Below are 22251 nucleotides of genomic sequence, written 5' to 3'. Positions count from 1 at the left end.
CACAGCAGCCTGGGTGCTACCTTCCAGCACAAGTATGGCCTGTCTCTCTTTCAATCAGCCACAACGCAGAGATTTCATCAGGGAGAAGTGGAGGGAGCGAGTTCTACCCATATTAGAAGAAGCTACAATCAACAGCTTTAAGTGACACCCATCAGTGTTGAGAGAAAAAGCTGAGACCCCATGTGGGAACAGCAGAGAACCACAGAAGTAAATGACTGTTCTCCCATGGAGCCCTGCTGCCTCTTGCCCTCTCTGATCTTTGGTCCAGGGAGCGGAGCTTCCTTTGTGGAGGAAGTGACAAGTGCAGGGACCATAGCCATGTGCACTCCCTCAGAGACACAGTTCAAGGGATGGACCGTGGCTGCCCTGGGGTTCTGATGGCTCCTCACCTGTTTGTGGGCCTCTGTGGTGCAAGCCTTTTTGTAGGGTCGGATTTCTTCAGAGCCAAATCCTGGGATCCACATGTTCCACTGGCGTTCTGCAATGAAGAGGCCAGCACAGAGATAAGGGGACAGGGAAGGCAGCATCGGGGTGCAGTGTGACCCTTAGACAAGGGTCAAGGAGGACTCATCTGAGTGATCAACCGTAGTAATGAACAGCAGCCCTGCAGACGGGTTCTACGGAATACAAATGGGGGATCCCTTGTGGTGCCTCCAATGACACCATTCGACCTTTGTCGACAAAGGACCAAGGAATAACTGACTCCAGGCTGTGAGCGCTGAGCCCTCAGGTTTCCATGCAGCTCCACAGAAGCGGAAACTCCTGTTTCTTCAGTTGTCTTGTCTTTTTTTCTTTTCTTTCTTTTTTTTTTTTAAAGCAGGCCCCATGTCCAACAGGGGGCTCAAACTCATGATGCCAAGGTCGAGTCACACACTCCACCGATTGAGCCAGCCAGGTGCCCCTTCAGTTGTCTTTTCTTTTTCTTTTTTTTTTTTTTTTAAGATTTTATTTATTTATTTGGGAGAGACAGAGAAAAAGCACACGCAGGGGGAGCAGCAGAGGGAGAGGGAGAAGTAGGCTCCCCACTGAGCAGGGAGCCCATCTCGGGACTCGATCCTAGGACCCTGGGATCATGACCTGAGCAGAAGGCAGATGTTTAACCATCTGAGTCACCCAGGCATCCCCCTCCCCTACAATTGTCTTACTCCTATGTTTAAAGTCACCCCTCTCAAACCCAAAGGAAGAGGAGGAGCAGAAAGGCATTCCTAGTATTCGGGAGTTAAGGGCCAAGTCCCAGCTCTGCTGCTTCTGCTGTGGAGCTGGAGGACGCTGGGTCTTGGTTTCTTCAGCTTTTACACGGCAGTTCACAACTGTAATAACCACCTCATAGGGTGGCTAATAGCATTCAAGGTCATGATGCAATCCCAGAGCCCGGGATAAAGGCACAGAGATACAGATATAGACATGGGTTATGTCCACACCACAGCCCTGTGTCCCGCTGCCAGTGGGTATGATCATCCCTGTGAGAGTGTCCCCGGAAGTTCCAACAAGGCAGAGATTCTGATGATTTGACTATGTCAGTAATCACCATAGCTACACGGACCCCCCAGCCACAAATAAAAGTGTGTTGCACTCTAAGTATGTAAAAAATTATACTTACACAAGATTATTTAGGGAATAAGTCTACTCAAAAGGAGTTACGAACTTTATCATACTCCCCTAAACCCCTGAAAACACTTGTTTTACAAATCTGTTTTGCTCCAAGCACAACACTTACTTAAATCAAATTGAGCATTAGTGGTTTTCTAGTTATACTTTGTGCCTCATTTACAGTAACTATTGGGTGAATGAATGATTCATGTTTGGGTCTAGAAGAATTTTATATACAGCTCTCCTCCATTATTTTTTTTTTAAGATTTTATTTATTTGTCAGAGAGAGCGAGAGAGAGAGAGCACAAGCATGGGGAGGGGCAGAGGGAGAAGCAGGTTCCCCGCTGGGCAAGCAGCCCAATGTGGGACTCAGTCCCAGAACCCCGGGATCATGACCTGAGCCAAAGGCAGATGTTTAACCAACTGAGCCACCCAGGTGTCCTTCCTCCAATATTTCTTTGAAAATAAAAATCCTGAAGCCTTCTGCTAATAATATCTGTTGTCAGTCTTGAAAGTAACACTGAGATTCTTCTTTAAAGTTTAATTCTTCTGGAATTAAACTTTACAACCCACACAAAGTGGCTCAGGATATGGATCTGCAGAGTCTCTTTAAGAAAGAGTGTTGAGGTGCCTGGGTGGCTCAGTAGGTTGAAGCCTCTGCCTTCGGCTCAGGTCATGGTCTCAGGGTCCTGGGATCGAGCCCTGCATTGGGCTCTCTGCTCAGCAGGGAGCCTGCTTCCTCCCCTCTCTCTGCCTGCCTCTCCGCTTACTTGTGATCTCTATCAAATAAATAAATAAAATCTTAAAAAAAAAAAAAAAAAAAAAGAAAGAGCGTAATGGGGTGTCTGGCTCAGTCAGTGGAGAGCATGACTCTTGATCTCAGGGTTGTGAGTTCGAGCCCCACACTGGGTATAGAGATTACATAAAATAAATCTTATGGGCTCCTGAGTGGTATAGTCAGTTGAGTGACTGACTCTTGGTTTGGGCTCAGGTCATGATCTCGAGGTCGTGGAACTGAGTCCTAAGTTGGGTTCTGCACTTAGCAGGGAATGTCCTTAGACTTCCTCTCCCTCTGCCCCACCCTACCTGGTGCACTCTTTCTCTCTCTCTTTCTCAAATAAATAAATGAATAAATCCCAGGCACCTGGGTGGGTCAGTCGGTTAGGTTTCCAACTCTTGGTTTCAGTGGAGGTCGTGATCTCAGGGTTAAGGGATTGAGCCCACATCCAGTGCACATTCAGTGCAGGGTGTACTTGAGATTCTCTCCCTTTCCCTCTCCCTGCGCGTTTTCTCTCCAAAATAAATAAATAAATAAAATCTTAAAAGAGATTAAAATTGGGGTGCCTGGGTGGCTCAGTGGGTTAAAGCCTCTGCCTTCCGCTCGTGTCATGATCTCAGGGTCCTGGGATTGAGCCCCACATCGGGCTCTCTGCTCAGCAGGGAGCCTACTGCCTCCTCTCTCTCTCTGCCTGCCTCTCTCCCTACTTGTGATCTCTATCTGTCAAACAAAAAAAAATCTTAAAAAAAAAAAAAGGATTAAAATAAATAAATCTTTAAGAAAACAAAAAGAAAATTTAAATCTTAAAAATAAAGGTCACAGGGCACCTGGGTGGCTCAGTGGGTTAAGCCTCTGCCTTCAGCTCAGGTCATGATCTCAGGGTCCTGGGATCAAGCCCCACATCAGGCTCTCTGCTCAATAGGGAGCCTGTCTCCCCCTCTCTCTCTGCCTGCCTCTCTGCCTACTTGTGATTTCTCTCTCCCTCTGTCAAATAAATAAATAAAATCTTTAAAAAAAAAAAAAAAAGGTTGCTACCAGGCAAGAATGCACACATGTTAAGTATGTGTAGCAAAATATTTAAATAAGCATTTTTTTTAAAGCCAATAAATTTTTATTTAAGGAGTTTTTACATGTGATTACTTCCACTGCCAGTCACTGCTCATCACCATAGTTCCTCCAAAGTTAGAATCATAATCTTCAAAACAGCCCTTTTAAAAAGAACTTGATCAATCCACAGTTGTCACTGTCACTCCAGAGTTCTTTCAGCTGGGTTTCTTGCATCTCCATTTGAATACGGACATACTTTAAGAACTCCCCACCTGTAATCTTTGGGATCCAATGTCTTTACTTCAGGGCCCTGTTTAGGGTCTGAGTGTGGATCTGTCTGGTTCTCAATTTCAAACACCCTCTAAATATGAGTGAGTTCAAATCATATTCACCCCTAAACCATCACCCTAGAACTGTACAGATTATTGGGATACACCAATACCTAAGATTTAAAAAACATAACTATTAGGTCTGAGTTTTAGCAGATAATGATAAGTGTCTTGCAGTTCTTTCCCACAGATCTAACACATAGTTCTGTGAATAAAGGAAACCACACAAATACTCTATGAGGCGTTTCCAACGATGTAGGTCTACAGAAAAAGCCCCATTGGGATAGACCTCAACTAAATAAGCATTTTTTTTTTATTTTAAAGATTTTATTTATTTATTTGACAGAGAGAGAGAGTACAAGCAAGCAGAGAAGCAGGCAGAGAGAGAGGAGGGGAAGCAGGCTCCCCGCTGAGCAGAGAGCCCGATGTGGGGCTTGATCCCAGGATCCTGGGATCATGTCCTGAGCCGAAGGCAGAGGCTTTAACCCACTGAGCCACCCAGGCGCCCCTAAATAAGCATTTTTTTTTTTTAAAGATTTTATTTATTTATTTGACAGAGAGAGATCACAAGTAGGCAGAGAGGCAGGCAGAGAGAGAGGAGGAAGCAGGCTCCCTGCTGAGCAGAGAGCCCGATGCGGGACTCGATCTCAGGACCCTGAGATCATGACCTGAGCCTAAAAGATTTTTTTTTTATTTATTTGAGAGACAGCATGAGCTGGGGTGAGGGGCTTCAGGAGGGGGAGAAGCAGCCTGGTCCCAGGACCTTCCAGATCACGACCTGAGCCAAAGGCAGATGCTTAACCAACTGAGCCACCCAGACATTCCTAAATGCGTATGTATTTATATTTTATATAATATTAATGTAATAGCAACAACAATCATTTAGTGACTAAAAGGTATAGTGAAAATGTGTGGCATAAAGCAGCATTGTACAAAGCTTTCCATGTACATTATGTCACTGAATGTTCACATTTCTCAAGACTGTCATCAGAAAGGGAGCTTAGTCCATTAAGCAAGTGTAGGAAATTGGGTCAGAAGCAAACCCGGCTGTACCCATTCCAGTTTGGCACAAGAGGTGGTGTCCAGAGTTTCCAGCCCCATTGGCAAGCCTACCTTTGTTGGGGGTGGTGGTGTGGAACAGATGTAGGTGGTCTAGTGCCACTGACTACCAGGTTCCCTAATTCCCCATGCTCCAATCCACTGCCCTCTGAGCAATCTTCTGATTATGACTCAGCCTCCATTAGGCATACTACAGAAGCTGTCCTGGCCATGCAGACTTGTGAGTATTCTTGTCATTGTGATAATTACTCCTTACCTTTAATGAATAAACTAATATTCCAATTTTATTTTATTTTATTTTTAAAGATTTTATTTATTTATTTGACAGACAGAGATCACAAGTAGGCAGAGAGGCAGGCAGAGAGAGAAGGAGAAGCAGGCTCCCTGCCAAGCAGAGAGCCCGATGCGGGGCTCGATCCCAGGACCCTGGGATCATGACCCGAGCTGAAGGCAGAGGCTTTAACCTACTGAGCCACCCAGGACCCCTAATATTCCAATTTTAATTTCAATAATTAAAACACAAAATATTTTAAAAACAGGATGCTAAGCTCTAAAGTAATATAATCTGGGGTCGCCTGGGTGGCTCAGTGGGTTAAGCCTCTGCCTTCAGCTCAGGTCATGATCTCGGAGTCCTGGGATCAAGCCCTGCATCCGGCTCTCTGCTCGGCAAGGAGCCTGCTTTCCACCCCCTCTCTGCCTGCCTCTCTGCCTACTTGTGATCTCTCTCCATCAAATAAATAAATAAAATCTTAAAAAAGAAAAGGGGGGTGGACTGCAGAGAGGGAACGCCTGGGTGTCTCAGTCCTTAAGTGTCTGCCTTTGGCTCAGGTCATGATCCCAGGGTCCTAGGATCGAGTCCCACATCCAGCTCCTTGTTCGGCAGAAAACCTGCTTCTCTCTCTCCCTCTGCCTGCCACTCTTCGTGCTTGTGCTCTCTGTCAAGTGGATAAAATCTTAAAAAAAAAAAAAGAGACTGCAGAGAGGGGGAGACTGTGGAGTCCCAGATTAGTTTTTTGTTTGTTTTTTTCAAGATTTATTTGAGAGAATGAAAGAGAGCAGGAGTGGGATGGGCAGAAGGAGAGGGAGAGAAAATCTCAAGCAGGCTCCTTGCTAAGCCTGACTCTGGGCTTGATCTCACAATCATGAGATTACAACCTGAGCCAGAACCAAGAGTTGGACACTTAACTGACTGCACCACCCAGACGCCCCTGGAATTCCAGCTTTTGGGGAGTTTCTAGCCCCAGTATCAGACTTGGACTGGTGAAACTCTGTTATAGGTCAAATTGTGTCCCTCAAAAAAGACATGTTTAAGTCCTAACTAACCCCCAGTACCTCAGAATATACTGGAAACAGGATTACTGCGATATGATTAATTACGACGTGGTTGTACAGGAGTAGGGTGGGCCCTTAATTCCATATGACTGGCATCCTACAAGAGGAGAAGAGACAGAGAGAGGGACACATGCAGGGGAGAAGGCCACGTGAAGGCCGAGGCACAGACAGAGTGATGCAGCTATACGCAGAGAATGCCAAGGATTGCGAGCCACCCCCAACAGCTAGAAAAAGGCAAGGAAGTCTTCTTCATAGAAGCATTGGAGGGATCGTAGACTTTTGGCATCCAGAACAGTGAGAGAACATGTTTGGTTGTTTTAACCTCCCTAGTGTGTGGTGCTTTGTTATAACAGCCCTAGGAAATGAATACACCTTCCTTCAAAACAATCTCGGACCAAGGTACCACCTGACTTTAATTACATGAGAGACCCTCAGCAGAACTCCCTAGCTAAGCCCCATCAAGCCCCAGACAACTGAACAAAATAAACGACTGTTACAGGGGCGCCTGGGTGGCTCAGTGGGTTAGGCTGCTGCCTTTGGCTCAGGTTGTGATCTCAGGGTCCTGGGATGGAGCCCCGCATCGGGCTCTCTGCTCAGTGGGGAGCCTGCTTCTCCCCCAACCTACCTGCCTCTCTGCCTGCTTGTGATGTCTCTCTGTCAAATAAATAAATAAAATCTTTAAAAAAAAAAAAAAAAGACTATTACAGTTTTAAGCCACTGTTATCATTTAAGTTTGTTATCTAATAATAGATAATTGGAATATCTGTCCTGTTATTAATACTAGCAACATTAACCAGGAACTGTTACTCCACCGAGACTGCCAGTACCTCCCCAAGCCATAGCTTCCTGTCACCAGCAAGGAAGCCTTTCAGTAATTATTCATGGGCTGATCTATACTGAATCTTGTAATAACTTCTGCCTCATTCAGTTGGCCTTCATACTCACAAGACTGTTCACTTTCTTCTGAGCACACTGTAACCAACGCAGATGGGGGCTTACTCATTTCCCAGGTGATGATGGTTATCGATGTTAGTCAAGTATCTCTCAGAAAAACCAAGCTTGAATTTAGTGTGTCTTAAGTTGAAAAACGGAATATAGAATTATATGTACATTATGATTATAATTTTAGGGGGAAATGGATAAACAGGCTAAAAACTGCAAGAGAAAAACTACTATTTAAATGTTGGAGACATAATAGCTACATTTACAAAACTCTTACTTTGTGCAGGGCCCCAAGCCAGTGACCTGACAAATGTAACCCATAATTCTCATGATCACCCTATAAGGATGATACTATGATCTCTACTTTACAAATGAGGAAAACAGGCTCTGAGAGAAAGTTAGGAGGAAGGACAAGGTGATACTGATAGAAAGTGGCAAACCCATGCCTGGGCTCATTCTCCTGACCATGGATAGATTTCTCTTCTCTGTATGATGCTACCATTGAACAAATACATCCATTCCAGAGCCCCCAAAAGTCTAATCCTGACACGAAAGTTCCTCCCGCTACCTGTTCCTGGTGGTCCTGAAGGAGCAACAGTGTGGATGCCTCAGGGAGGAACAAGACGACATACCTAGATGCAGCTGGACATCCTTCACCTCCAGGGTGCTGGACTTGCGATGCCGAGCGAGCTGGCAGGCTGCCGTCACCACACTCTCGATAAAATCATCAGCAATCTGCAGCAGCATCTGGGGAAGACAAAAGTGGGGGAGAGTAACCATGACATTGGCAGAGCAGGCTCCTGTTGCTGAGACAACTCTGTCTGCTGGAATCACATATTTAGTTAGGCTGTCTATTAGGAGGCCCGGAATCAGCATTTGGGCTAAGGTGAGAACGAGGAGGAGTGAGGACAACACTAGAAAAACATCAACTCGTTAAGCAGGTTGAGTGCAACTCACAAGATTCTGAGGACGTTACTCTCTGAACTTTCTATCTAGAGAGATCAACCAGTCCAATCCCTCACCCTCGTATTTTCTTTAGAATTAGGTGGGAAAACAAAAGTGAATCATTATACTTCCTCATTCACAGTCTCCTAAAGCATTTTTATTTCCATTAATCTCACCGAGACCTTATAGTAATCCTGTAAAAAAAAAGTGGGGCATGGACTTTATCCTCCTTATATACAGAAGGGTGCTAACTCATAACCATACAAATGCTAAGCAGTGGAACCAGAATTTGACTTTGAGGTTCCATGTCCGAAACCTGGGTTCTTTCCACTTCATTATCAATTATCCTAGACAACATGAACAGTAAAGTCACAATTCTGGGGATGCCTGGGTGGCTCAGTTGGTTAAGCAGCTGCCTTCGGCTCAGGTCATGATCCCAGCGTCCTGGGATCGAGTCCCACATCGGGCCTCTTGCTCCACAGGGAGCCTGCTTCTCCCTCTGACTCTGCCTGCCATTCTGTCTGCCTGTGCTCGCTCTCGCTCTCTCTCTCTCTGACAAATAAATAAATAAAATCTTTTAAAAAAAAGTCACAATTCTGAAGCTAAAAATCTACTAAAAATTGGAATTCTCATCACTCAATACGTTCCCCATGGCTTCCTCTGCTGACCAAAAATAAAATAAAATTACAACCATGGATAGACATTACTTATTCTGCTAGACCATTATCACATTGTCATCTTTCCGATGAAACCAAATGGATACCATCAAATGGAAAGATTCCTTTCTTCCTTCCTTCTCTCTCTCCCCCTTTCTCTCTCTCTCTTTCCTAGTAAGCTCTAGGTGTGCCTGATTGGCTAAGGTGGCTGGGTGTCTGCCTTTGGTTCAGGTCATGATCCCAGGGTCTTGGGATTGAGCCCCACATCATTGGGCTCCCTATCAGCGGGGAGCCTGCTTCTCCCTCTCCTCTGCCCCTTCCCCCTGCTTATGCTCTCTCTTCCACACTCTGTCCCTCTTAAATAAATGAATACAATCTTAAAAAGAATGAAAAAGTAAGGTCTATGCCCAATGTGGGGCTTGAATTCATCACCCCAAGACCAAGAGTCACATGCTCTAGCAACTGAGCCAGCCAAGCACCCCCAATGGAGAGATTTCTGATTAAACATGGCAGATCAATTCCAAAAATGACCTCCTCTCCTTCCCTAAATGCACTAAAATAACAGAAAAGGAAAAAAAGACATATAAATCCACAAAGACAATTAGAACAGGAGAAAAATGCTTAATAGATAAGAGAATGCAATAAGCTTTTAAAGTAATTTTTTGCCAAAGAGATAACAGTGGAAAAGTGGGATCTGATCTAGCAGATGGAAGGTACAACACAAGTGCCCATCGAAGGGACAACAATGAGATTTGACTTGATTTGCCCCCTGCAACCCCTAAAAGATCCAGGTTCTGGAAGTGCCATTTACCACAGAAGACTGGGCTGAGGCATGGGACTAAAAACTGAGAAATTACTCTGTGTCTATATACAGACTAGTCCCCATGCCTCCACACTCCAAAAACAGCCAAGAGATTCCTCCCCACACATACCTGACCCAGAACACAGCAGTTCATTCTCTAGAGAATTGAACAGAGTTCAACTGAATGGCTCTGGATTAGAATGCACCAGACACAGCACGGGACAGACACAGCCTCCTTCTCTTGCCTTTCTGCCAGCATATCAGAAGCTAGAGATAAATCCTCCAGGCAAGGAGCCTGGAGGATTTTTCTCTGGAGATGCCAAACGACTCCAGAGAAAAGACATACAGATGCTGACACGAAGAGAATTCCCTATAAGAAGGCTGACTTGTGGATAAATTATTCTGAAGTGAAGCCAGTGCTTTGCTAAAACTGGCTGAGTGGAGCTCACAAAAGCCAATTAATTATATGCCTTTCTTCATAATCTTGAATTCAGAAACATGTTGATAGCTTAAAATAGGGCCTATTGGGAATATTTACACCATAGAAATTAGGGAATGTTCAAAATTAGGGTCTTTCTCTCCACAGAGTTGGTTGCTAAACATTTCCCAGCACATTACTGAGTGAAGCCCATCAGTCAGTAAGTTCTGTTTCGAATTAGGTTTTCAGTGGCTCACTCTTTAAGAACAGATAGTCAAGAACACCAAGCATTTGAAGAAAATCTCAAACACTAAAAGGAAAATAAACAAACCAAAGGAGAAAAAAGGGACCCAGAGGACACTAAGATAATGCAGGGAAAAGAAGAAAAGGTCAAAAAATGTAATTCCTCAGAGTGAAAGGTAAGAAAAGATATCACAACGAAAAAATAAGAACAGAGTGCCATGGGGATAAAAAGGACCAATTAGGGGCACCTGGCTGGCTCAGTCACTACCGTGTACAATTCTTGATAACCGGTTTGTGAGTTCAAGCCCCATGGTGGATATAGAGATTACTTACAAAACAGAATCTTAAGGGGGCAAAAAAAAAGGCCAACTAGTCAACAAGAAAACGTTATAGAAATTAAAATTTTTGTGTCAACAACAACAACAACAAAACTTAAAAGGTTTAGAGGATAAACTAAGGATAATCTCCCTAGCAAGTAGAACTTAGAATTTCAAAGAAACGAGGGACACCTGGGTGGCTCAGTCAGTTAAGCATCTGCCTTCATCTGAGTCATGATCTGGGGGTCCTGGGATCAAGTCCCGTATCAGACTCCTTGGTCAGCAGGGACCCTGCTTGAATATTCTTTCCCTGTTCCCCTTCCTGCGTGTTCTCTCTCTTAAATAAATAAATAATTTAAAAAAAAAAAAAAAGGAAGAGTAAACACTGAGCAGAACTCATCAAAAAACCAATAGAAGAAAATCGAAATCTCACACACTGTTGATAGGAACGTAAAAGAGTGCAGCACTGTGGAAAAGGCAGTTCCTCAAAGGAAAAACACAGTTACCACATGACTCCAAGAAATATTACCAAGAAAGATGAAAGCGTATTTCCACACAAAAATGTATACACGAGGGGCACCTGGGTAGCTCAGTTGTTAAGTGGTTGCCTTCAGCTCAGGTCATGATCCCAGAGTCCTGGGATCGAACCCCACATTGTGTTCCCTGCTCCGCAGGAAACCTGCTTTTCCCTCCCCCACTATCCCTGCTTGTGTTCCCTCTCTTGCTATGTCCCCCTCTGTCAAATAAATAAATAAAATCTTAAAAAAGAAATGTGTACACGAGTCAAAAAGAAAAGAAAAAACAGAAAATTTGCATGTGAATATTCACGCAACATTATTCATAATAACCAAAAAGTGCATACAACCCATCAACCGATGAATGGCTAAACAAAATACAGTATGTCTCTAGAATGGAAGAGTATTCTGTCATAAAAAGGAATGAGGTACTCATAGTCCTTACAACATGAACTTTAAAAACATTATATTAAATGAAAGAAGGCATGCACAAACATCACGTATCATATGACTCCATTTATCTGAAATGTCCAGAAGAGGCCAATCTATAGACACAGAAAGTAAATTAGTAGTTAGTTGCTTAAGGACTATGGGGGCTGGGGGAAAATGGGAGTGACTGCTCATAGGTATGGGTTTCTTTCAGGGATGAGGAAAATGTTCTAAAAATGCCTGTGTTGGGACGCCTGGGTGGCTCAGTTGGTTAAGCAGCTGCCTTCGGCTCAGGTCATGATCCCAGCGTCCTGGGATCGAGTCCCACATCGGGCTCCTTGCTCCGCAGGGAGCCTGCTTCTCCCTCTGACTCTGCCTGCCACTCTGCCTGTGCTCGCTCTTGCTCTCTCTCTCTCTCTCTCTGACAAATAAGTAAATAAAATCTTTAAAAAAAAAAATAAAATAAAAAAATAAAAATGCCTGTGTTAAACCCTAAGAGACTCTTAACTTTAGGAAACAAACTGAGGGTTGCTGGAGGGCAGGTGGGAGGGGGGATGGGATAACTGGGTGATGGGCATTAAGGAGGGCACGTGATGTAATGAGCTCTGGGTGTTATATGTAACTGATGAATCACTGACCTCTACCTCTGAAACTAATAATACATCATATGTTAAAAAAAATGACCGTGTTGAGAGTTGCACAATTCTGTGAAGAGACTAATGACCACTGAACTGTAGATTTCAAATGAGTGAATTTTATGGTGTATGAATTATATCGCAATAAAACTGCTGCCTCAAACACCCTCCCAACACACACATACACACGCAGAGAGAGCAAATATTTTCCCTCTGGTTAAAAAAATAAAAATAAATGGGGCATCTAGGTGGCTCAGTCGGTTAAGTGGCTGCTTTCAGCTTGGGTCATTATCCCAGGTTGGTGGAGAGCCTGCTTCTCCCTCTCCCTCTGCCTGCTGCTCTGCCTACTTGTGCTCTCTATGTCTCTGTCAAATAAATAAATAAACTCTTAAAAAATAAATAAAATTAAATTAAAATTAAAATGAAGTTATACTGTTTTTGTAATCTGTATTTCTCTTCCCTGTCACTACACATTCCTCAGCAAAGGCAAAACAGACAACATCAATAAGAAACTCCAAACTCGGGACGCCTGGGTGGCTCAATTGGTTAAGCAGCTGCCTTTGGCTCAGGTATTGATCCCAGCGTACTGGGATTGAGTCCCAAATTGGGCTCCCTGCTCAGCAGGGAGCCTGCTTCTCCCTCTGCCTCTACTTGCCACTCTGCCTGCTTGTGCTCACTCTTGCTCCTCTCTCTCTCTGACAAATAAATAAATAAAATCTTTAATTAAAAAAAAAAAAGAAACTCCAAACCCCAAAATAGACAAAATCATCCCAGAATTGAGGCACTCACATCCCCCAAATAAAAACAGGCTCTAGGAAGCCAGCACAACAAATGAAAAAAGATAGATACTGAGGCTCATATGAAAATTCAGAATTTAAAAAAAAGTGAAGACTAAAAAAACGGATCAGAACAGCATGGAATTCCTTTCTTTTTCTAAGCAGGCTCGATGCTGAACATGGGGATTGAACTCACAACCCTGAGAGCAAGAGTCGCAAGCTCTACAGACTAAGCCTGCCAGGCATCCACACAAGATTTCCTAATAGGTTTTTTGAAGACATGGAGCAATAACTTCACAAATGGAAGGAAAAAATTATTTTCATAATCTAATTCTAAACCCATGCAAACTAAAAGTTCTGAGGTTAGAATGTAAGAGACTTTCAAACATTTGCTTCTTTTTTTTTTTTTTAAGATTTTATTTATTTATTTGACAGAGAGATCACAAGTAGGCAGAGAGGCAGGCAGAGAGAAAGAGGAGAAAGCAGGCTCCCCGCTGAGCAGAGAGCCCGATGCGGGGCTCGATCCCAGGACCCTGAGATCATGACCTGAGCGGAAGGCAGAGGCTCAACCCACTGAGCCACCCAGGCGCCCCCAAACATTTGCTTCTTGTCTATTCTTTTGTAGGCAGTAACAATAACAAAAAAATGCGCTCTAACAAAAAAAGAGACTAAGAGGATATGGGATCTAGGAAACAAGAGAGCCAGAGGGGGAAAAAAAAAAGAGTGAAAGGAAGACTGAGGAGGGCTTGTTCAAGTGGCCTAAAATTAATTAGACCAGAAGATGATGGAGGGTTCTTTTTATTATTGATATTCAAATTCAATCAGCCAACATATAGTACATTATTAGTTTCAGATGTAATGTTCAATGATTCATCGGTTGCATATAACACCTAGTGCTCATCATATCATGGGCCCTCCTTAAAGGATGGAGTTTCTTTCTTTTTTAAAGGTTTTATTTATTTATTTGACAGAGAGCGAGTTCACAAGGAGGTAGAGAAGCAGGCAGAGAGAGAGAGAGAGAGAGAGAGAGAAGCAGGCTCCCCGCTGAGCAGAGAGCCCGATGCGGGGCTCGATCCCAGAACCCTGAGACCATGACCTGAGCTGAAGGCAGAGGCTTAACCCACTGAGCCACCCAGGCGCCCCAGGATGGAGGTTTCTGAGCGTGAAATCTGAGTTGGGGAGGGGAGGAGGACCCAAATCTGCATATTACTTATCCATTTGGAAAACAATGTTGATAGGTGAATACCAGAGCTGATAGTAGAACCGGAATAAAAAATGGCACAAAGAAAACTAAATAAAAATAAGTCAATTATAGGGGCGCTTGGCTAGCTCAGTAGGTAGAATGTGTGACTCTTGATTTCAGGGTTGTAAGTTCAAGTCCCATGTTGGGTACAGAGATTACTGACAAAAACAAACAAAACAAAAGAAAACAAAACAAAACAAAAAAAACCCCACAACGAAACAAAACCAAAAAACCCTTAAAAAAAAAAAAAGAATCAGGGGCACTTATGTGGCTCAGTTGATTAATCGTCTGCTTTTGGCTCAGGTTGTGATCCCAGGTCCTGGGATCGAGCCCCATGTCAGGATCCCTGTTCGGTGGGGAGCCCGCTTCTCCCTCTCTCTGCAGCTTCCCCTGCATGTGCTCTCTCTCTCTGTGTCAAACAAATAAATAAAATCTTAAAAAAAAAGTCAATTATCAACTTTAGTAGGTAGTACAAAAACGGACTTGGTTCAGAGGTGAACAATATGTACTTGATCAGAAAAATGTCAACACTGATTTCTGAGTTATCTAAATGCTGTGACAAAACTATATTGGAGGGGGGCGCCTGGGTGGCGCAGTTCGTTAAGTGACTGCCTTCGGCTCAGGTCATGATCCTGAAGTCCTGGGATGGAGTCCGGCATTGGGCTCCCTGCTCAACAGGGAGTTGGCTTCTTCCTCTGACCCTCTCCCCTCTCATGCTCTCTCACTCTCTCTCTCCTCTCAAGTAAATAAATAAAATCTTAAAAACAAACAAACAAAAAAACTATATTGGAGAAATGGCTGTGCGGCCCTATCACTTGAGCATCTGCCTTTGGATCAGGTCACGATCCCAGGATTCTGGGATCAAGTCCCACATCAGGCTACTTGCTCAGTGAGGAGCCTGCTTCTCCCTCTTCCTCTGTCTGCTATTCCCCCAGCTTGTGCTCTCTCTCTCTCTCTGACAAATAAATAAATAAAATCCTTAAAAAATATGTGTTTAAAAAATATATATATATTAGAAAAATGAGGGAGGGTGCCTGGGTGGCTCAGTTGGTTAAGCATCTGACCCTGGCTCAGGTCATGATCTTGGCTCCCTGCTCAGCAGAGAGTCTGCTCCTCCCTTTGCCTGCTGCTTCCCCTGCTTGTGCACTCTTTCTCTCTCTCTCTCTGACAAATAAATAAAATCTTTAAAAAAAAAATTAACTCTACTGCTAAAAAAAAAAAAGAAAAAAGAAAAATGAGGGAAAGGAGCATGGACGGACATGTGTGAGTGGCTTAACAAAATCCTCATCTACAGGAAGTCCAAAGACAGAAACCGAAGAATATCTGTTTAACTGTATTACTTAGAAACATGGAGGAATATCACATGAACAACTAAAATTGTTGAAAGTAATTGCCTACGAGCAGCAAACTGAACCCTTTTCACCAAGCAAAAGTAGCAGCAGCTGCTAGGTATAAAGTGCTAGGCATTCTCCCAGGTGATTTGTATGAAGTTATTCGAAGAGACGCTCAAAATAACCCTGTCGGTAAGTAATACCACACCCTACCAACACAAAAAGCTATGTGTCCACAGCTACAAAGCTGGTAAGTGGCAGAGCCAAGATTCAAATTCAGATCTGTCTGCCTCTGAAGTCTTAGCTCTCAGGGACACAGACTCTGGGGTGCCCAACTCCATCTTACCTCTTCCACATCTTCATCCAATTGCTCATTAGGATCCACTTCTCTTACTAAGTCTTGTAATTTCTTCTTGGTCAAAACCTAAAGTTAATTGGGAGAAGATTTTTCAGCCAAGTATTAAGGAAACAGAATACCTCATTCCCCTATAATGAAGAAATGCTGTCAGTTTGCTGGGTTTAGTTTCTACTTTCCAAAAGTTAACAGTCTAGCCTCCCTGGCAGTCTGCTCTAAGACTACACTCTCAAGACAGAAGTGGCCTAGGGAAAGGCTGAAAGAGCAGTGTGGAAGAGAGACCAACATCTGTCAGTTTATTTCTGCTTCTTGTGCTCACTGTGCCTTACCCTCCCTCTACATTAAGTAATTTGCAATTATCTGATAACTGTAACTTGTACTGTGCCTCTGTTGTCTTTGGACATGTTTTTCCTATCTGCTCTGTCCATGGTGGCTTCTTTCTGCTTTTCCTAGCCCACCCAGGTAAAAGGAACCACTTCCTCCTTTGGCCTCTAGGGTATCCTGTGCACCCTCTGTCACTGCATATATTATAAACTTGCTTGTTCCTGGCTTAATAGGCTGAAAGCTCCCTGATGGCAGGGAACATGTGTTCATCTCTGTATAATATTTGTATAAGTGCATGAAGCTGTGACTTCTCTTTCATAAAGGAAATGTCATGTCATATACATATGCCATTAAATAATAATCAAGACGTACATTAAAGTGCTGACCATAGTTATTTTGGGGTGGTGGTAGAATTATGGGCTCTTTATTCTTCTGTATTTCTAAAGTTTCTGTGATAAGCATGCATGTATAATTTTGGAAATGAAGAAACAAATTTTTAAAATAAATATTTGTTAATTATGTGTCAGATCTATTCATTCTACTATTAAATCCACTTAAGGCAAGCCTTCATTCCATGTCTTGATTTACTGCAAAAGTCTTAGACTTGGTCTTCCTCTCAGTCCACCCCCTTTCTACCTTTCTTGTCCACTTACTGCCAAGATAATCCTAAGACATATGACTTTTATAATTACTTACTCGTCTATTAAATATTTGCAAAGATTGTCTAATGACTAAGTGTTTCAAAGGAGACTGACTAGCATATGCGCAGTATATTCTGCCATAATCCTGCCTATATAATGTTACCTCCTGTTCTCCTCCAACAGACTCCACATTCAACACAGGTTGGCTTCCCAAATGTCTGCCCAACCCTCCCCATTCACCTTTGCTAGTCCCCCACCCCATTCTCTTGAAATGTCTCTCCCTCCTATTCTATCCAGCCTATAAAGCCCCAGACAAGAGATTATACTTATTTCTTATCTCTTGTGGCTCTGGAGGGCAGAATCAGAATCATGAGCAGAAAGTGGGGGAGAGAGGGCATGCGGGGGGAGATTTTAGAATTAGTGCACAAAGTTAATAATGGAGCAGCTGGATGAACTAGAAGGAGAAAAGACCAGAGGCAATAATGCTTTTATTACAGGAATAATGAATAATGAATCCATTAGTTATTTCATTATTTTATTTAACAATTATATAGCGTATATATTTTTATATATACATATATAAAAACCTGTCATAGGCAACATGTGTTAGTGTGTATGAATGTATGTACATATACACACACACACATAAATACCACAGAGTAAACATTGATAAACATTGTACATGATAATCTGATAAGGAACTTTAGAAGTCCAAAGGAGGGAAAAGACTCTTTTTCAGCTGAGAGGAAGAGGCAGCATCTGAGATAGACATCTCTCAAAGCATTACTGGTTCAAATAACGTAAGAGATGCCTAGGGAGAGCAAAAAGTAAGAGATGATACCTGATTGTTTTCAGGGCTGAGACGCCCTCCTGTCCCAGGAGTGCCTGGTATCTTTACCACTGTGGTGCTATTGGCCATGGAGCCTTGTGGAGGGGTGCTGGCTGGTTCCGGTTTTATGGATGAGAAATTGGAGAGGTTGATTAGGGCTGAGGGGCCAAACTGGTTCATAATCTGTCGAGCTTTGGACTTCAGCTCATAGAGCTTATCGAGGTCCTGTTTCTTTTTGGAGCTGTGAGGACCAAGGCCAATCAGCTGTAGAAGGAAAACAAGAGAACTAGCTCCAGAAACATCTTTAATAAAGGATAAGGTTTGAAAGTAAAATTGTATAAGGTCTGTCAGACTTGCAGGGTCTTCAGGATATCTGGGATAGTGAACATTCACACCTACACATTAAAAATGGAGGGAATGAAGAATGTTCACTGCTCTCACCTCAAATTTAGAAACCATCTTGTCTCCAAAAGCTAAATGAAATAGTCCACAAAATTAAATAAGGAAGAAAGTAAATGAAATGGTAAATCTTATGTACAAAAATAGACTAGAATGAGTAAGACATTTTTGAAGACTTTGTAAAAATAGAATATTTGGTTAAGTACTACATGCCTTATTTCTGAACAGCAAATTATGTTATATTCAAACAAATCATGGCACAATCACACACTTAAAACCCAGTCACAAAACTTAAGAAAACAGATTAGTTCCTTTTGGCACTTCAAAACATGCTTACATCTATGTCAGGTCTATGTCTAAAAAACACCGTTTTTAGGAACTGTTAAAAGTAAGCTGTTCTTTGTCATCAAGAGCAAATTTTTTGAGTGTTAACAATCTTTAAGTACATGCAGAGTCCCAAACCCAGAGTAGTCAAGATGCCTAAATTTTAAAGCCATGAGGTAGACTCTGTGGACAGCAGCTTTGGTGTCATCGACATCAGAAGCACATTTACCAAGTTCCACCAACAGTGGCCTCAACGAGCTTACTTACAGCTATCTGAGTGTCTAGATCTTTAATTACATCAGCAACGGCTGTGAGCCCGGTGAAATGAGAGGCAGCCATTTTCAAAAGCTACCTGTAAATAAACAACTGGCATCAACCACCACCCTTGCCACAGCACTTTGGCTGCATGGCCTGGCACATCTTCACTGACCAGGATCCAAGCAAACCGGATGTGGAGAAACAACATCCTTATTCTTGTCTCCTTATTCATACTGCACACTGAGGAAAACATCTCCATCTCTTTCATACACAACCTCTAAAATTAATTAATGACAATTATAGTAATGTAGCTTCTCTTCCAATAAAACAATGTTCTATTGGTAGGGTAAGCCAGCAGCATATGAAAACTTCACTGGCCAAAACTGTGAAATGAACCTGCAGGAATCACAACAGTGGTTTTCAGAACTTGGTGAAGCTTAGCAACCTAAATGAGCATCTGCACCTGTCAACTCTGGCCCCGTATTGCTGCGTTCCTCCACAACAAACTGTCTAACTCTCTAATATGAGAAATGACCTTTCCTGGTCTGCCCTTAATAAAAGCAGCGAATGGGGCGCCTGGGTGGCTCAGTCTGTTAAGCGTCTGCCTTTGGCTTGGGTAACAATCCCAGGGCCCTTGATCAAGCCCCGCATCAGGCTCCCTGCTCAGTGGAGAGTCTGCTTCTCCCTCTCCCTTTCCCTCTGCCTCTCCTGTGCATTATACTATATATAAAACCAACTTGTGCTCCTCCTCTCCCTCTCTCTCAAATAAATAAATAAATAAAATGTTTAAAAATAAGGGGATCCTGGGTGGCTCAGTCATTACGCATCTGGCTTCGGCTCGAGAGAAGATCCCAGGGTCCCGGGATAGAGTCCTGCACCGGGCTCCCTGCTCAGCAGGAAGCCTGCTTCTCTCTCTTCCACACCCGCTGCTTGGGTTCCCTCTCACTGTCTCTCTCTATCAAATGGATAAATAAAATCTTGAAACAAAAACTTTAAAAATAAATAAGTTAAAGCAACTAGCTACTTACTGGTTAAGTGACCAAGAGAAACTTGTTGGCCAAGAGGCAGCTGAGGGGACAGCAGAGCATCAGGATCACTTGTTTTTTAACCATTTGCCTCCCTTTCCCTTACCCACAAATGTCATCAATGGAAGAATCAGGATAGGGAAAAATTGTTGACATGGTAATAGTTCTGTAATGTTATAAAACCAAACTATTCCCCCACAGCGAGTTAAGAAAGAGCCTTATTAAAGATTATCAGTATGTTCACCATACTGAACATTATACCTTTCAAATAACATTCCCACAACCTACAGGGGACTTCCCAAATAGGACTGAGTATTGCTCAAAATAAGCAGAAGACTCTTTTTGTAACAGAGGTTTCTGTATAATGGGAATTTCTCTAATAAGACCTGTAGACAAAAATATAGCCTATCTACACAGCACCAAATATGGATAATCATTTATCAAATTAGGAATTAGCCTTAAGGAATAGTTCCAATGGCTACTAATGAAATAAGGGGAATCTGTACATTGTAAGAAAAATCAAAGTTTCTCCCTCAGAAACTAGACTGTACTTTACTGTTTTGTTGAGAAACAAACAATACTTCTGCATTTTCAATAATTCTGGGAAAGCGAACTACTCTTCCATTAAAACAAAACAAAAGAAAGCATATGATAACCACTCATTACCAGACACTGCCCTTAGTTTCCTAAACTGTACCTTTATTTGGTTGGATTTAAAACACGATAATCAGGGGCGCCTGGATGGCTCAGGGGGTTGATGCCTCTGCTTTCAGCTCAGGTCATGATCTCAGGGTCCTGGGATGGAGCCTCGCATCAGGATCTCTGCTTAGCGGGGAGCCCGCTTCCTCCTCTCTCTCTGCCTGCCTCTCTGCCTACTTGTGATCTCTCTCTCTCTCTCTGTCAAATAAATAAAATCTTTGGAAAAAAATAAATAAAACACCATATTCATATGGGTGATGATTACATGGGTTTATACAATGTCAAATTCATCACACTGAATATTTAAGATCTGTACATTTTACTGTATATAAATTATACCACAATTAAGGACAATAAATCAAATCTCCTGCATAAAAATGAAAACTTGTGCTCCCAGGCAAACCTATATGCTAATGTTCATAGCATTTATCAATAGGGAAAAGGCAGATAATTGAATCGGGTTTCATGTTTAAAATTTAAATATGTGATCTACCTGGAATGAGAGGAGATATATATATATATATATATGTATATATATATACACATATATATATACACACACACACACATATATATCCCTCCCTTTTTTTTTTTTTAAGATTTTATTTATTCATTTGACACAGAGAGATCACAAGTAGGCAGAGAGGCAGGCAGAGAGAGAGAGAGAGGAGGAAGCAGGCTCCCCGCGGAGCAGAGAACCCAATGCGGGACTCGACCCCAGGACCCTGAGATCATGACCTGAGCCGAAGGCAGCGGCTTAACCCACTGAGCCACCCAGGCGCCCTATATCCCTCCCTTTATACACTCCTCTATTTCATTTTTTTGGAAGATTGTTTTTTTTTAAGATTTTATTTATTTATTTGACAGACCGAGATCACAAGTAGGCAGAGAGGAAGGCAGAGAGAGGGGGAAGCAGGCTCCCCGCCGAGCAGAGAGCCCGATGTGGGGCTCGATCCCAGGACCCTGGGATCATGACCTGAGCCGAAGGCAGAGGCTTAACCCACTGAGCCATCCAGGCGCCCCAGATTTTATTTATTCAACACAGAGAGAGAAAGCCAGAGAGCACAAGCCGGAGGAATGGAAGAGGGAGAAGGAGAAGCAGGCATTCTGCTGAACAAGGAGCCCGACACAGGGCTTGATCCCAGGACCCTGGGATCATGTCCTGAGCTGAAGACAGATACTTAACTGACTGAGCCCCCCAGGTGCCCCTGCACTCCTCTATTTCAGATGGATCAAATATTTAAACCTTAAATATAAAATAATATACTAGAATGTAGGAGATTTAAAAAAATATTCTGAAATCTAAACCTCTCACTTTGTACAAAACCTAACTCAAAATGGATCACAGTTTTTTTTTAAAGATTTTATTTATTTTTTTGACAGAGAGAGACACAGCGAGATAAGAAACACAAGCAAGGGAGCAACAGAGAGAAGGAGAAGCAGGTCCCCCACCAAGCAGGAAGCCCCATGTGGGGCTCAATCCCAGGACTCTGGGATCATGATCTGAGGCAAAGGCAGATGCTTAACAACTGAGCTACCCCAGCGCCCCTGGATCACAGTCTTTAATGTAAAATGTAGAACTATAAAACTTTTAGAAAAAAAAAAAAACAGAGGAAAGGGCACCTGGGTGGCTCAGTGGGTTAAAGCCTCTGCCTTCAGCTCAGGTCATGGTCTCAGGGTCCTGGGATCGAGCCCCACATCAGGCTCTCTGCTCAGAGGGGAGCCTGCTTCCCCCTCTCTCTCTGCCTGCCTCTCAGCCTACTTGTGATCTCTCTCTCTGTTAATATATAAAATATTAAAAAAAAAAAAAAAAAACAAAAACAGAGGAAAAGCGTTGGGCTCTACTAGGCAGAATTCTTAAGACTTGGCACCAAATGCACAATCAGTAAAAGGAAATACTGATAAATTGGCCCTCATCAAATTAAAATAAATTTCTTCTGTGAAAGTTCCATGTGAAAAGGATGAAAAGACAAGCTACAGAGTAGGAGAAAATATTTACAAACTACATAT

The 22251-nt window shown here is 42.8% G+C and overlaps 1 protein-coding gene and 1 non-coding gene across 3 annotated transcripts in view; both read right to left on the bottom strand.

The window, feature by feature from the left end:
• The window catches only part of TAF12 (TATA-box binding protein associated factor 12), a 36854-nt gene that overhangs the window by 1953 nt on the left and 12650 nt on the right, over positions 1-22251 (bottom strand). The window contains exons 2-6 of one of the 2 annotated variants that reach the window (XM_032302264.1): positions 18527-18611; positions 17549-17800; positions 15734-15811; positions 7710-7824; positions 390-478 (exon numbers count right to left, since the gene is read on the bottom strand). In XM_032302264.1, coding sequence (XP_032158155.1) covers positions 390-478; positions 7710-7824; positions 15734-15811; positions 17549-17800; positions 18527-18598 — 606 coding nt within the window. In that variant the 5' untranslated portion in view covers positions 18599-18611. The remainder of the gene's footprint in view (positions 1-389; positions 479-7709; positions 7825-15733; positions 15812-17548; positions 17801-18526; positions 18612-22251) is intronic. The other variant, XM_032302265.1, reaches the window with a different exon arrangement.
• LOC116568403 lies at positions 3909-4039 on the bottom strand. The gene has a single exon (XR_004276609.1). It is a non-coding gene; the product is annotated as a small nucleolar RNA SNORA18 (small nucleolar RNA).

The sequence above is a fragment of the Mustela erminea genome, chromosome 10 (genome assembly GCF_009829155.1).
Source record: "Mustela erminea isolate mMusErm1 chromosome 10, mMusErm1.Pri, whole genome shotgun sequence".
NCBI classification, from domain to species: Eukaryota; Metazoa; Chordata; class Mammalia; order Carnivora; family Mustelidae; genus Mustela; species Mustela erminea.
This window is presented reverse-complemented; position numbering and strand designations above follow the sequence as displayed.